Source organism: Leptinotarsa decemlineata, unplaced genomic scaffold, assembly GCF_025532065.1.
Source record: "Leptinotarsa decemlineata unplaced genomic scaffold, Ldec_3_MD MMD2_tig00026358_RagTag_RagTag, whole genome shotgun sequence".
NCBI lineage: Eukaryota > Metazoa > Arthropoda > Insecta > Coleoptera > Chrysomelidae > Leptinotarsa > Leptinotarsa decemlineata.
In genome coordinates, this window is record NW_027412703.1 from 341,321 (window position 1) to 357,705 (window position 16,385).

General features: G+C 37.1%; 1 protein-coding gene across 2 annotated transcripts in view; it reads left to right on the forward strand.

Moving 5' to 3' along the window:
• LOC111515635 (GMP synthase burgundy) overlaps nucleotides 1-13,634 on the forward strand; it is a 30,144-nt gene extending 16,510 nt beyond the window's left edge. For both annotated transcript variants that reach the window (XM_074184830.1, XM_074184829.1), the window contains exons 5-8: nucleotides 628-898; nucleotides 6,742-7,048; nucleotides 13,156-13,344; nucleotides 13,399-13,634. In XM_074184830.1, coding sequence (XP_074040931.1) covers nucleotides 628-898; nucleotides 6,742-7,048; nucleotides 13,156-13,344; nucleotides 13,399-13,500 — 869 coding nt within the window. In that variant the 3' untranslated portion in view covers nucleotides 13,501-13,634. The remainder of the gene's footprint in view (nucleotides 1-627; nucleotides 899-6,741; nucleotides 7,049-13,155; nucleotides 13,345-13,398) is intronic.
• Nucleotides 13,635-16,385: the final 2,751 nt, after the last annotated feature.

Genomic DNA, 16,385 nt, shown 5'->3' on the forward strand with positions numbered 1-16,385 from the left:
AATAATAATAATAATAATATTTATTTGTTTGGTTGAAAAGTACAGTTGAAAGAAATAAATGCACAATAAACAAAGGAAATGTCAAGTTCAAAAGTAAATACAAAAAAACATATAATTAATGTTAATAACCACATGTAACCATATTATAAAAGTCAGTCGTAATAATAATAATATTAACAACACAATAACACAAACAGTCTAAAAGTATTGATAAACATCCTCGAGTAATAGAAGTATAAATATAAATGGTTGTAGACCATAAATAGTTGTTATAAATAGTAGTAACTACTATAAATAGTAGTTATACAACATATTGACATTTTACTTATTGTTTGATCTATTTATTAATTTCATTTCGATTTCAAACCACAATATTTTTGATTTTTCAACAAATTTGTGTTCTCATACTTTTATATTTCATTCTCATTGTTTCAATTTTATTGAATTTTATTATTGTTCATTTCAACTCATCTATATACAATACACAGAATGAACCATTGGCTGGTCAAAAGTACTGTTTAGAACCCTCGATTGCATTCTATTACTTGTCAATTATGTTGTTTGGCGATACTCAATTCAATATCATTTTTCAACACCTTAAAGATCTTATCGAACTAATGGTTCCAGGTAGAGTGGTTGAACCTCTCAAAGACTTTCACAAAGACGAAGTGAGAGCTATTGGTAGGGACTTGGGTTTACCGCCTGCAATTGTGATGAGGCATCCATTCCCTGGACCTGGTCTTGCAATAAGGGTTTTATGTGGTGAAGAAACTTTTATGGAAAACGATTTCTCAGAAACCCAAGTTTTAGTGAAAATTATAGTTGAATTCAGTGAAATGGTGAAGAGGAAACATGGCTTATTGAATAGGGTTGAAGACGCTATAAATAATGAAGAAAGGTGAGTATATTATATAGGAATGTAGGCTTTCACGGCTGGCGTCAATATTTTGGTTTGTTTCTGGGTTTTGCTGTGGTATTCTTTGGTTATAATCTCCAAACGTTCCAACTGCAACTGCGGCAGTCATCTTCAGTGACGTGGTCAAACTACTCTTCTTGACATGTCAACTGAAATTGTTGACATGTCAAGAAGAGTACGCCACTGAAGATGAAACCGCTGAAAACCACGGCAGTGTGTGTGTCTTTGGAAAGGTTTCTGCGGTTTCCATGTTAAACCGCGTCTTATGTTTTAAACATTTTGACGTTTTGGCTTGAACTTTGTAGCTATTTTTAAGAAGCTATCACTGCACTAAGGTCTCAATCTGCCTACTCCTCAGGTAGTGACAGACTGCAAGGGTTTTGTGACTTGACGCCGGAGCCTCAAGCTGCCTAACCTCTAGGTCTCGTCGCTGGCCTCTGCCTAGTCCCAAGCGTCGACTGCCGGTCCACCGGTTCTGGTCTGGTATTTGTTGAAATTTATAAAAAACTCCCCAATTGCCTCATTAAATGAGATCATTCACAAAGATTACCTTATTCATAGAGTTCTTTACTGTCACGCCATACATCTTACAACATTGCACATCTCGCTTCTGCAAGTCATAACCCAGTTTCCACAACCAACTGTTTAAAATCTGTTTTTCCGTTAACCAGCTGTCGCACCCCTATGAACGACAACCCTCAGAAGTAGAAACTTGTGCGAGATGAGTGTTAACGAGGTCTTACCTTTTAACGTGTGATTTCTAAGACGGGTTGGACGATATCATGTAAAAATCGATCGTTCAGACTAGGGCTTGAACCACCGACCAATACGGCATTTAATTCGAGTGAGTGAACAAAGCACCCACGTCGAACCGCCTGGCTACCGACCATCGCTCCCACTACTGGTCTGCCCTTCCAGTCGTTCAGGGACGTAAATACCAGACCAGAATCGGTGGACCGACAGTCGACGCGTGGGAGTAGGCAGATTGAGATCTCAGTTTAGTGATAGCTTCTTGAAAATGGTTTTGAAGCCGAAGCACGTCGAACTACTAAAAACACAAGAACTACTAAGAACACAAGAAATTCATAGACATTTGAACTTCAAAATTTCAATTGAGAATGTAGGCACACTTTGGTAATTCACCATTTTTGTTTGGTTTTTCACAAATCCTTCAATAACTACTTTATATTAAAAAAAAAAAAAATCGAACGCCATGTGAATGGTGAGATGCATTTTCGGGGCAGGGATTCCAAAAAATCGATTAATGAATAGAATATTGGTTGGAGTTCAAGAAAAACTATACGACTCAGTATACGGTTCTGAGTGAGTTCTGAGTGATATATCTTTCCTCCAATTTTCCTTCTTTTATCAACTTACTTCAGCCACAGTAGAATAATACAACCAGTAGGCTCTCTTACCACGTGATCTGCCCGAGTTGCCGGGGACCTTCAACCGCTCTTAGGATGAGATTCTCATCCAACGCGTTCAGTGCTGTAGTATCGAAGGATTCGACGGTACCACGGACATCGGATTAGTTATAATGAACGGTCGATAATTGATATTGTGTTTAGTTCATTCGCTGTTGTTATTCTTGTTTTTAGTTTTTGTAGTTGGTTATTGTTGTTTGTTTCATTATTAAGTGATTGGAAAATAGGAGATGTAAAAAAGCCATAATGAATGAAAGTAGTGGGAGTGGACTTACTGGTTGATTTTTACCGTGCTTCAGCTGCATACGAGTTTACCCCAGAAACGTTCAGGGCGTACCCTAAATAACCTTATAACATTTTTATTCAAACTAGGGACGGGATCTCTAGCATCGTATTCAATGGTATTAAAAGTCTAGCCAATGTAGTGAATGCTCTGCCTGCTTGATCTGATGTCAATTCAAATGTCACTTCTAATGGTCGAGGTTTTTTCAATCATATCTATTTCTCTGAGGGAGGGAAATGAGTAGTTCCACAGTTCCAATAAATATGGCACCTCTGATTCTAACTATGGATACTAACTACGGATACTTCCCAGCCATGTCCAGATTTATGAGAGAAGCCAACTGTCTTAGTTGTGACATTACAGGAATTTCACTTTAAAATACCGGTTAATGGACCTCAGCTGCAAGAGAAAGCAAACTTTTTTTCTGAACAGTTAGACATGCAAAACTTCACATGTTCCATGAGTTGGATAAACTGTTTTAAAGTAAGACACAACATTGTCAGTGGAAAGCTTGCTGGCGAGTCTTGGTCAGTTCAACAGAGTGATGTAATTGATTGGTTAGAAAAAGTTTGGCCTACTCTACGTGTGCAATTTAAAGATAAAGACATTTTAAATACAGACGAAACTAGGCTGTGTTAAAAAAAAATCTCGTAACCGGAAAATCTCAACTTACCCGATTTTTTGAAAATATATGGATTATGAGAGCAATCGAAGAGCCTGGATGATGGCTGACATTTTTATTAAATGGGTATGCGCATGGGATCATGGGATCCTGCTGTTAGTTGACAAAACTGTCCAGCACATCCTCATATTGCAAACTTGAAAAGCATAACCCTGGTGCTTCTGCCTCCCAACACGACATTAGTGTTGCAATCCATGGATCAAGGGATTATTCGATTTTTGAAAGCACATTTTCGTCAAAACCTTGTCCTGAAAATGATCCATTTTTTAGAAGACTGCTGAAACAGAAGTGTTGGGTACCTAAAGATCACTGTTCTTGATGCTATTCTAATGATTCAAAATGCCTGGGACCAACCCAAGAGTAGATGAACAAAGCCGGTTCTATTACACCGGAAATTCAACTAACAGAAGCAATGAAGTACATAGAGCTATGCGTAACCGGCACATAATTGACCAACTGCGCCACGAAAGCGTTACACGAAAAGCGTTAGGTACGCGAAAAAACGTTACGCGAAAGCGCTATACGAAAAAAAACGTTACGCAAGTAAACGTATGCGAAAGCGCTACACGAAAAGCGTTATACGAAAAAACGTAACGCTTTTCGTGTAGCGCTTTCGCGTTACGCTTTTCGTGTAGCGCTTTCGAGTAACGTGTACTCGCGTAACGTTTTTTCATATAACGCTTTCCGTGTAGCGCTTTCGCGTAACGCTTTTCGTGTAGCGTTCGGATAACGTTTACCTGCGTAACGTTTTTTCGTATGCTTTTCGTGTAGCGCTTTCGCGTAACGTTTTTTTTTGCGTGACGCTTTTCGTGTAGAGGATAACGTTTACTTGCGTAACGGTTTTTTTCATATAACGTTTTTAGTGTAGCGCTTTCGCGCAACGTTTTTTCGCGTAACGCTTTTTCGCGTATCGCTTTCCGTGTAGCGCTTTCGCGTAACGTTTTTTCGCGTAACGTTTTTGCGCGTAACGTTTTTCGCGTAACGTTTTTTTCGCGTAACGTTTTTTCGCGTAACGCTTTTCGTGTAGCGCTTTCGGATAACGTTTACTTGCGTAAGGTTTTTTTCGTATAACGCTTTTTGGTGTAGCGCTTCGCGTAACGTTTTTCGTGTAACGCTTTTCGTGTAGAGCTTTCTTGGCGCAATTGGTCAAGTATGTGACGGTTACGCATAGCTCTATGTACTTCATCGCTTATGTTAGTTGAATTTCCGGTGTAATAGAACCGGCTTTGTTCATCTACTCTCAAGCAACCATTTTTAATTGTTACAAACACGCTGGTTTTGTGCGAAGCAATGTAGAATGTAGCATAACTTCAAAGTAGATGATTTTAATGAAGAAGACAACGTACGGCTGAGCGTGTGGGCGAGGGCTGTTGATAGCTATCAACAACAAACTGAAGCCTATAGGCTTCAGTTTCCCATAACAATAGAGAACTTTGAACAGTACGCGTATGTCGATGATGCTGTCGCCACTTGTGAAGAACCGTCCGATAAAAACATTACGGAAAATATCATCGCCAACGACGCGAATAGCAAAAGTAGCGCCGGTGATGATGACGAACCAGAGGAGATTTATCCAACCTTGAGTGTGTCTTAAGCTCTGAAGGCTGTTGAAACGTTCAATGTGTTTGTTCAGACTAACTTTAATGATGATCTTATGAAAACAATGATGTCATGAATTCACAGTTCTCACTACCGAACAAAAGTTAGTATTATAGCTAGGAGAGTTCTAAGCCATTCCTTATGGGAATACACGTGTAAATTTGAGCAAGTCGATTCTATCGTTTATTGGACCTCAGGCTCAATTCACACGGAAGGGATAAAGACCAGCGCCTCGTCTCTGCCAGACGTCCATTCTGTGTGAATTGGGCCTTAGACTTTCAGAGCTCACTCCTCCACTTTTACTGTAATACCAATCGACCAATCAGAAGCTACAGCGCGTACAGCGGGAAATTCAAATCCAGTAGATGAGCAAACTTGGTCCTGGCGCAAAATCCAATGTATTTTCTCATGGAGCTAAACTTTTTGCAATTTTTAGTTCAAACAGGAGTGGGGGAAACGTGTGACGTAATCGATGCAGGCCCCCGCTCTCGGCCCCCTTAGTACTCCTCCTCACCGCTCAAGCCCTTTTGAGACTCTGTCCGACTTGTCACGTACCAGTCACGTGGTTCTAATTAAAAAAAGGTTATCGGTATGAGATTTGAACCCAGGACGTCTGCGTGATAGACGTTGTTCTTAACCTCGACACCAACGTGGGATGTTGGAAGTAATTGCGAATTGTTGATATTTATAGCGGTGGTTTTGTCGGGACTGAAATTGACTCATTTTATATACTTGCTCGCATTTTTTTGATTTCCATAGAATGTTAGAGGAATTGTAACGTCGTTTTCCTGTAGAAGATAGGAAAATATACTTAGATTTGGGGAAGAATTGATGTTTCATATAAAGGTGTATGTATATGTGTGTGTGTAAGAGTGAGAGTCACGTGTGACGTAATCGACGCTAAGAGAGATGGAAATGGTATCGAAGTTATACGTTGCTAGCGCAAGCAGTTGTCCATTGTGAATTAAATCTTTGTTTATAGAGCAATGTAGCGTTGTCGGTTTCAAAATCAAGCACGAATGGTTAGGAATACGACTCGATAAAAATTGGAAGCGTGAACTGATATATTAATAATGATGAATGATGAATCAAATTCAAGAAAAAATATGACAATTTAACACTTCAATGTGCGGTCCCTCAATGTGGACAGGGTATCTCAAAATACATCATTTCAGAAAAAAAACATAGTATCAATGTATATACAGGGCGTTTCAAAAAACATCATTTGAAAAAAAACATGTTGGTTCAACAGAAGTCTAGTGTTCCAACATGTCAGAAGGACACTAAGTCGTATCCTTGTTAACCAAGTTAGCATCATCAGGAGAAGAAGGAGTTAGGGGGAGTTACATGTTGTGCAGTTAACATGGAGGCAATGTGGTAGCAAAGTATATTACTAAAGTTTGTCAAAAACAACCTCAAATAACAGACTTTCTACGTTAGTTACACAGTTTTTTCGTGCAATGTGTGTGTAATTTATGTCTTTGTATTACAGTACGTTATGTAGGTACCTATGTTTGTAGTTCGAATATTTGAGAACCATTAAAATAAAGCATATGAATGTGATTCCTAAATAGGAAAGTCAAACTTTTGCATTTATAACATGAAGGTATTCGTAAGTTAAGTATGTATGTACTTTAGAAATAATTTTGCCGTTTTGTGCGTCGTTTGGTTATAGTACACATAGTATATTCGGTCCCTTGAAGTTCGTTATATCCGGATTCTACTGTATTTTTTTTTCTCGTGGGGATTACCCGTACACATAAACAAATAAATAACAAATGGAATATAACCAGAGCGTGAGGCAACACGCAATATGAATTTTTTGGTGTTTTAGGGAAATGTTGAAGAAAATCTCTAGTCATCAGAAATTTGCTGCCACTTTATTGCCTATCCGTAGTGTTGGAGTCCAAGGTGATTGTAGATCATACAGTTACGTTGTGGGCATATCATCAGATCAGGAACCTGATTGGGAAGAAATGATGTTCCTCTCTTCAGTGATACCAAGAATATGCCGTAACATAAACAGAGTATGTTACATTTTCGGAGGTATTGTAAAGGAATCTCTACCAGATGTTACCCCAACTTACTTGACCAGTAATGTCCTTAGCACACTAAGGCAATGTGATGATGTAGCGACTAAGGTAAGTGTAGAGGTAATCGATGACTCAAGAAATGATGAATTACAAACAATTTTGTTTTGTTGTTATTTAGACGCTGTCTGTTGTAAAAATAAGGTGAATTTTCATTTATCTCAAAGAATATTTATTTGTGATTAATTGTGGTGAACCCGAATTACGATTCTTTATAATTAACTGATAATTTGTGGTATGTAATTATTTCCTGAATTTATGAAGAACCTTCTATTAAATGACCAAGGGAACTCTTTATCTATTTTCTGGAAGCATGTTTGGCTCCCTGTATTCGTCTTTGCCACAAGATAATTCTTTAGATGACTGTTTCTATACAGGGTGTTTCAAATTCACTCCTCACCATTGGGATCTCGGAAACTATAAGAGATATGAAGATGGTTAAATTGGGACAAAGTTGCACATTTACTTTACTAACAATATACCGTTTAGAAAGTTCCGAAATTCCGAGTATATCCGGAGATATCCGGAAAAAACAGAAATTTCGGGAAATGGTTTTTATTTTTTCTGCCTTTATTTTTCGAAGGATTCGAAAATGAATGGCACTTCCACATTGCCACTTTTTCCCTGCTACATAATGGTGTATTCAGATTTGCTATCCGACAATCCGATGTCCTAACACTGTTTCTATCGAATTTGTAATAAATTTGTATCATATATTTTTTTTTCTTCATTCGTGAAAGCCATTTTTTGACAAAAATTCAATGACTTGTACAATAACAAAATGTTATCGAGTGTAACAAACTGAAAGTCAAATTTAGAAACATCAAAGTCAAAGCCTCTTATGATAAAAATATTTTTTTTCAATATCTCCAATTTCACAAAAAAGAATGATAACTTATGATGCATCATTGAAAAGGTAAAATCTGGTTTCATTCAAAACAGAAAGGCGCCCATAAGAAAAAATTAAGTTGATGATGGTGGCCGGAAGACGAAACGTAGGATAGCAATGTAGTAGTAGGGAAAATGTGGCAATGTGAAAGTGCAATTTATTTTCGAATTCTTCGAAAAATAAAGCCAGAGAAAAATAAAAACCATTTTCCGAAATTTCTGTTTCTTCCGGATATCTCCGGATATACTCGGAATTTCAGAACTTTTCCAATGGCATATTGTTAGTCAGGTAAACAAGCAACTTTGCCCAATTCAACCATCTTCGAATCTCTCATAGTTTCCGAGATCCCAATGGTTAGTATCGAATTTGAAACACCCTGTATAAGCAAGTAGAAAAGCCGTTTATGGTTTCTGTGTGTTGAATTTTTTATTGTTGAGTATTGGAGGGAACGAATGCAATTATTGTACGCTCATATCTAGTTCGCTACATTCACTACAGTGTTGCTTACAATTTTTTTTTTATTTGGAAAGCATCTTGATTTGATTTTTTGTTCATCCTGTCGATCATACCCGTACGTAATTGAATTATTAGACGAATTGAAATGCTATTCCAAGCTTTATGGAGGTCGTAGATTATCTCGTGGAATATCAATTAATATCAAAGTATGGGTATCGCGAAGTGTGTGTGATAGGTTAGGTTTGTTAGATTCTGCTGAAATCACGTGATAGAACAGCCACTTAAATTTCTGTATAATACTAGATAGATAGATAATTTTATTAACTCCATAAATCATTTACATGACATAAGTCCAATGGTAGTCATAAAGATAAGATAAATATAATAGTTTGAATAGTCATGTATTTACTGATAACAACATCAAGAAATTGATCAAGCATACAATATACAAATATGAGTCTAGAGTTGGATGCCAATTATTGACAGAACTTGTTGAAAAATACGTATAAAACATATTAAAAGTGTTCAAAATTTGTCTATCGGCCATTGAATGTAGTTCTAATATCCAACTACACACATCGGAAAAGTCTAGGGATATTTTTAAAAATGGCAATAATTTTTTTTTAGATCGCTTTAGGGAAAAAAAAAGTTGACAGGTGATTATTAAACGAATGTAACTTACACCAAAATTTATGAAATGGTCAAAAATACTGAGTGCGCATATAAGCAAAACTAAAAAAAAATATGGCTCTTCTTTGGTACCCCGAAAAAAATTCATAATACAAAAAAAAATTGGAATCAGTACAAAGTATGGCCTCCACGCTGGTTTATTACGGCCCTACATCTATCGTGCATCGACAAAATGAGATTGTCAATGTCTTGTTAAGGTACATTTGCCCATTCAGCAATTAAAAGCTCTCTCAATTGAAACGTTGGGTGAATGTTCCCCATATGCGGAGTAATTCTTCGTTGAAGCATGTCCCACACATGCTCGATGGGATTCAGGTCCGGTGATTGTGCTGGCCATGGCAATACATCAACTCCTTCGTTGGTGAGCCAGTCAGTCACTAGACGCGCGACATGTGGACGAGCATTATCGTGCATTAGGTGGAAGTTTTCACCAACAACACCAGCAAACGGACGGACGATAGGTAGAAGAATGGTGTCGAGGTACTGTCGAGCTGTGAGGGAGCGATTTGGAAGAACGAGATCGGTTCTGCCGCCGATCATGATTCCGCCCCATAGCATTACTGTACCACCTCTGTATGTGTGGACTTTCTGGACGTGTCTCAAACGTTCATTATTTCCAGGTTGTCTCCACAGTCTTACTCGACGAGAATCTGGATGAAATCCAAATCTGGATTCGTCTGTAAACAAAACTGTGGCCCAATCATTTGCATCCCAGTTTTGATGTTCTTGACACTACTCTAATCTTCTACCGCGATTGCCTCTCGACAAAGGTGGACATCTAAGTGGGCTTCTGTTGTGGAGATCTGCTTCATGCAGCCGATTTCTGACAGTATCACGACCAATGGTTTCCTGGTGCGTCTGCTGCAACACGTTAACCAACTCAGGTTCTTGTCGGTTGTCTTCTTGCGGTTAAGACCAAAAATCGGTCTTGAACTGCAGTTGTAGCGCGTCCTCGCCCTGGATGTTGTTCGGCTGGACTGCCAGTTTCACGGAAACGCCGCCACAATCGACTGATAACACTTTGGGAGACCCCCAAACGAAGAGCTACATCATTTTGTCGCATGCCACCTTGAAGAAGCCCTACAGCTCTATTCATCTCAGCCAATGGTAAGTGATGGCGTTCCATGTTAAAGCACAATATTTCCAGTTTAATTGCTGAGCAAGAACTACATAGAATGTACAAACTCGACACTTTCAGATTATTCATTTTGGCCGAAAACCTACAGTTTGTAAAAAACTTGATAAAAGATTAGTTACCGTTTTTGCAGGCTTTGTTCAACCCATAGAAATCTACAGGGTGGTCGAGTGTACCAATTTAATCGAAATTAAACGACCTCATGCATTTATTTTTATGATATTTAGTATGTTATAAAAATATCCCTAGACTTTTCCGATGTGTGTATTTCAGTCAAAGCTGTCGGATTTTGTGGAGTAACTCTAATCTAATAATGAAATTCAATAAAAGACTTATTACTCCAAAAATATCCAGATATACAGTCCGCTTATTATAAATTATTATATTTACGTTGCCATGTCTTCCATTTCAGTTTGTTTTATTCATTAATTTATTTAATGAACATACAACCAGACATAGAGTCCACTACAGTACCCACTACTTTAATAACAACTTGTTACATATATTTTTATAAAATCCATACTCTAGACTGAGCATTGGACATTAGTTTCCTAAATTTATGTGTTGGCAGTCCTGGAAACGAAGACACTATTTTATAAGATCCGGGGAATGTAGGAACCTTTTAGTGACAAAAGCTTTGTTGATAATTCACCCAGTTCAGTTTAATATTTTCCAATAAAGTTTTCAAAGTTATCGCAGCCTTAGAATTTCAACCAACTTTCACGAATATCTGTTTCTGTTTCTCCGTTAACCAGCTGTCGCACCCTTACGAACGACAACCCTCAGAAGTAGAAACTTGTGCGAGCTAAGGACTAACGAGGTCTTACCTTTTAACGTGTGATTCCTAACACGGGTTGGACGATAGCAAGTGAAAATCGATCGTTCAACCTGGGGTTTGATCCACCGACCAACACGGCGGTCGATTTGAGTGAGTGAACAAAGCACCCACGTCGAACCGACCGGCTACCGACCGACCTACCAAATATAAGAGTGGCGACGAGAAATTTGAATTAGAACTAGTTGAAATGAAAACTATCATGACTGATCAGTTACAATCATTTATGTGTGAACTCGATTGAGAATTTTGATTTCTCTTTGGTGATTGAAACTTAGCCTTCTGCGACTGATGTTGTGGATTGTTCTATCATCGCTGTATCGTTTTTGAGATTCAGTATACGTTGACATTCGGAAGTAAAATCTTGAAGAACTAAAGATTTTGAATCTTTTCCATCAGTTTTGTATAAAAGTTTGGTTCCGGCATCAGAATCATTACTTGATTGTAGACCGCAAACGAAGATCAAACATTTAAATTCTATTGTCGAAATCTTCACAAAATTTATTGACTTTGGCAGCGTATGCGACGAAATCTTCTCCTGTACTTTTGGTGAGTTTCATACACTGGTAACTAGTGTTGAAGATTGATGACTTTCTTCTAAACACTTCAGTAAGTTTACATACTGTTTCATTGAAATTGATTGATTTTGGTTCTTCTGGCAGAATGAGATTGACATATTGCTGATGATTCTGTGTGTCTTACTTTCTTAGGAGTAGTCTGACTTTGGCTGAATCTGAACGTTTCTGTGCATCTTCAGTAAATAAACTTATCGTTCGAACCATGCTGGGAATGTTGAGTTGCTTTCTGGATTGTAGTGGAATTCAGTTATGCTCTTTCCTAGAGTTTCCATGAGGAATTCCTCACTAACATCTCTGGCTGGAACATTTGCTTTGAAAAGTTCTGAAATAATTGTAGGAGAATTTCTTGCTGCTGCTTATTGGAGTTGAGCTTGGGCTTGTTGGCTTTTTATGAATTCAAGAATAGTTTTCTGGGTAAATTTTCGTTATGTGGACACCCGGCAATTTTGAAAAAATTTTTGACTGTACTTACGTATTTTGATGCGTAGATTACGAATCCGAAAGAAAAAAGCGGCACTCTCCCTTATTTAAAAAGTTACGGCCCTTCAAAGTTCAGAAAAGGGCATCTTTTCAGCCTTCTTTTTCACTAAATAAACTATTTGAAAACACAAGCATTTATTCACTAGGTCACCTTTACACCTTATTCCTCCTTCTTTAACACTTTTCACTTCAATAATCAACATTTTTCTTATAAAAAACTTAATTTAAAAACGAATGCTTCTCCTGGTGACATTATTCTATTTTTAGGTTAGTTACTAGTGACATTTCAGAAAACAGCGGTTGGTATTTGCCGTCGCCTACTATTTCAAATTCGTAATACACCACCAAAAACCAATTTACGATCTAAAGAATGAAGGTAAAAAACATTTGAATTACTTCAGGAATATGGACTGCATCAGTCGTACCAACCATATCATTAACTTTAAAAACGTAAAATACAGTGATATGTAACCAAAAAGTAGCTCCGTAAATTTTTTAACATTTTTATAAGAAAAATGTTGATTATTGAAGTGAAAAGTGTCAAAGAAGGAAGAATAGGGTGTAAAGGTGACCTAGTGAATAAATGCTTGTGTTCTTAAATAGTTTATTTAGTGAAAAAAAAGGCTGAAAAGTTGCTCTTTTCTGAACTTTGAAGGGCCGTAACTTTTGAAATAAGGGAGAGCGCCGCTTTTTTCTTTCGGATTCGTAATCTACGCATCAAAATACGTAAGTACAGTCAAAAATTTTTTCAAAATCGCCGGGTGTCCACATAACGAAAATTGGGTGAAACTCTTGAGACTGCAATAATTTTGACAACTTTATTCAAAAATATTCAACAATCGAATTGCATAAAATATCAATAACGCTTTTGTCACTAAAAGCGTTGTTGGCAACCCTGTTTCTAGGGTTGCCAACAACCATTAGGTAAGTTAATTCAAATATTCTTACCAACTTATTGAACATCTCCAAATCGAAACACACCAAGCAGGAAATCGCCAGCTGTAACACTCATGGGTAGAAAAGTTATTGTAGTGTTACAGTTTCAACCAATTTTCACGATTATAAAAATATGAATGTGAATAAATTTTATTTCAGATTTTACATAGTAGTGGACATAGCCAATCAGTTAGTCAAATGCCTGTTATACTAATTCCGTTACATTTCGACCGAGACCAGGCTCTGAGGATACCTTCTTGTCAAAGATCGGTGGTCCTTCGGCCATTTTGTACCCAGGATTTCATGACGGGTGTACCTGCAGTACCTGGCAAACAACTCCCCGTTGAGGTAAGTTCTGATTACATTATCGTTTCTGTGTATGTTTTACAAATTTGTTTGCAGGTTGTGAGAAAAATGGTCCAAGAAGTAGTACAAGTACCGGGTATTTCAAGAGTTCTTTATGATTTGACGTCGAAACCACCGGGTACAACAGAATGGGAATGACCTTCCATACGTTTGCTTAGACAATGTAATTTTTTAGTTCCCAGTTTTGAATTGATACGATGTACAGTTAACGTTTTTTATTATTTGGTTATTGCAATTGCCAGTTTGAATTATAAAAAGTGAAGTATGTTGAACTTTCTTTATTTAATTTTTTAATTACCTACCATTATAGATAATTACTGAATGGAAACTGGGTAAATTGTGATGGCAGTGAAAACTATATTACATGACTTGAGGTGCAGTTACGTAGGTTGAATTTTCGTTTTTTAGGATTTTCAATGGGTGAACATGCTGTGCTTTATTTATTAATAGAAGTACCAGGTCTGTTGAAAAAATGAGGTCAATTTTCTCAAAAAACATTTCCATTTGTCGCCTTCAAAGTAACCCCCCTCGGATATAATACACCGGCATTTTTTATAATCCTCATAGCAGTTGCAATATGAACTTTTTGGTATGTCCTTGAGCTCTCTCAGCAGTTCGGTTTTCAGTTCCTCAATCAAAGGCCGGCGCAAAACGCCACCCTTTCACAGCTCTCTTCAATCTTGGGAACAGGAAAAAGTCGCAGGGGGGCAAATCTGGTGAATACGGTGGCTGGGGCTTGATTACGTCATTGCTAATGTAATGGCAATGACGAGTGAGTAGGTGCATTATAAAAAACCTAATCAATACAGTTTATTGTATAATTTTCACTATAAAAGGGTTTTACGAAAACCGCGACACGTGTTTCGCTATACAATAGCTTCCTCAAGCATAAACTGAGAGTTACTTCTAAATTACAACCATTTTATATTCTAATCTAGTACCTACTCGTCTACCTAAATAATGAATCTACCTGAAAAGGTCAGGTATAAATTCATTTACAATGTGAATACATTTTTTCCAAAGTATACCTGAAAATATGCCTAACTGTTTTTACCTGCAAATGAACAGATTCAATAATGGCGAATTATTCAATTCACTTTAACCGTTCATATAAGATATTGAGAGTTTTTGAATTTGTTTATTTCCATACTCTCCAACAGGTTAAGTTTCAAACCTTTCTTCTGGAAATGGAGGGGTTTGTATTCATGGTTGAACTGATGTCCCTCTGAGATTGAATGACTGGCATATGTGGAATTTATTGTTCCATTTTGAAAACTATATTTGTGTTCCTTTATGCGGGCTTTGACCATTCTTCCAGTTTGACCTATATAAAACATCGGACATGACCCACTTTATACACTTCTGATTTTTCTGAAACTGAACTTTTATCTTTGTTATTCTTAATGTGCATGCCTAGGTTGTTGTTGTCAAGAAAATCTGAAATATTTGTAGTGGGTTTGCCTAACTAGGTTAAGGTTCTATAACTTTTTCCTCTTCACTTCGAATTGGGTAAACATCTTTCAAAGCTTGACTGCATAACTTTTTTGATAATAAAGAATGTATTAGACTGAATTGAAGGGGTTACACTTTTAGGAGTGATTAATTTTTGGGAAAGAAAGTTTTTGGCTTTCTACTACTTCATCTTGATACAAAAAAAAGGGATGAAGGAATTTTCCAAAGGAAGGAAGGAAGTAATCAATTTGAAAATAAGTAACTCTATACATGGATGTGCAGATCATGCAAAGAAGTAACTTTCAGACACAAACTGGAAGAGAGTCCTCCTGAAACAGCTACTTTCATATAAACATTGAATTACACGAAAGAAAAAAAATTATTTCCAAACAAATACTTCTATATGAACACTGAATTATACAGAAGATACTTTTCTCTACTCAGTTTGAATTTCAAACATTCGTTGTGGAATAAAAATCAGATATCATTCACATGAGTTCTACTTTGAATGAATGGTAATAAATTGCACTTACATGGAAAACTGTCATCCTCACTGGTATTGCAAAAAAATCAGCAGTTTTGAAACAAACTTTGCTGTCATATGCTTCATGTCCAAAATTTACAAAAAAATTGCATTGCATGAGCCAGCCGATATGTCGACATCCTCAGTAACGGCTCTGATAGTGATTCGACGATTTTCCATAACAATTTTTTTCATGTTCTCAACATTTTCATCGATTGTTGATGTGCTGGTGTGTCCTGGGCGGTCGTCATTCACATCTTCTCGACATTCTGTGAAATGCTTGAAATAGTATATTGTGTAACAAGTGCGTGAAATCGACTTTTTTACACAAGCGTGGAATTTGCGACACGAGCCCTCAGGCGAGTGTCGCAAACAACGCGAGTGTAAAAAAATCTTCACGCACATGTTGCACACTTTACTTTTTCTACGACCATACAGAGAAAATTAAGCACCATTAGTTTGAAGAGCTTTATTGAATTTCAGAATAATTAGTAAGTACCTATATTATAAAATTAACAATTAATTCTCATACTGAGATTATTATTTTTGGTTTTCATTCTGATGTGGAATAATAATGATTATTAATAGTAATATTGGAACCTGTGACCATTCCAAAACTTACACCTGCAGCATTTGATTTTTCTATTAGTGTGTTTCTTGACTTGGAAGTTGAGGTGATAGAAGTAGTGGCGATAGGGGCTGAGGAAATTTGATTTTGAGGCGATAAAATTTTATTTGCCACATCAATTTTCTGAGTAATTGAGTTTTTTATATAATGCTCTGCCACTGCAGAGGATTTCCAACCTCCATGTTTTTTTAAGGTAAGCAAATCGCCTCCAGCTTCTACTAATAACTTGGCGGATGACCGCCTAAAACAGTGGTCTGTATATTGTTCAGCATGAGGTAAATTTAGGTATTTTGCGATTACCGAAGGAACTTTACCAATTTTATTCATACCAACGATCTGGCAGGTACATTTTCCACCTTGATAATTAATAAATAATTTTTTTTCTGCGTATTTCTGCGGACGGAGTGCCGTATATTTTCG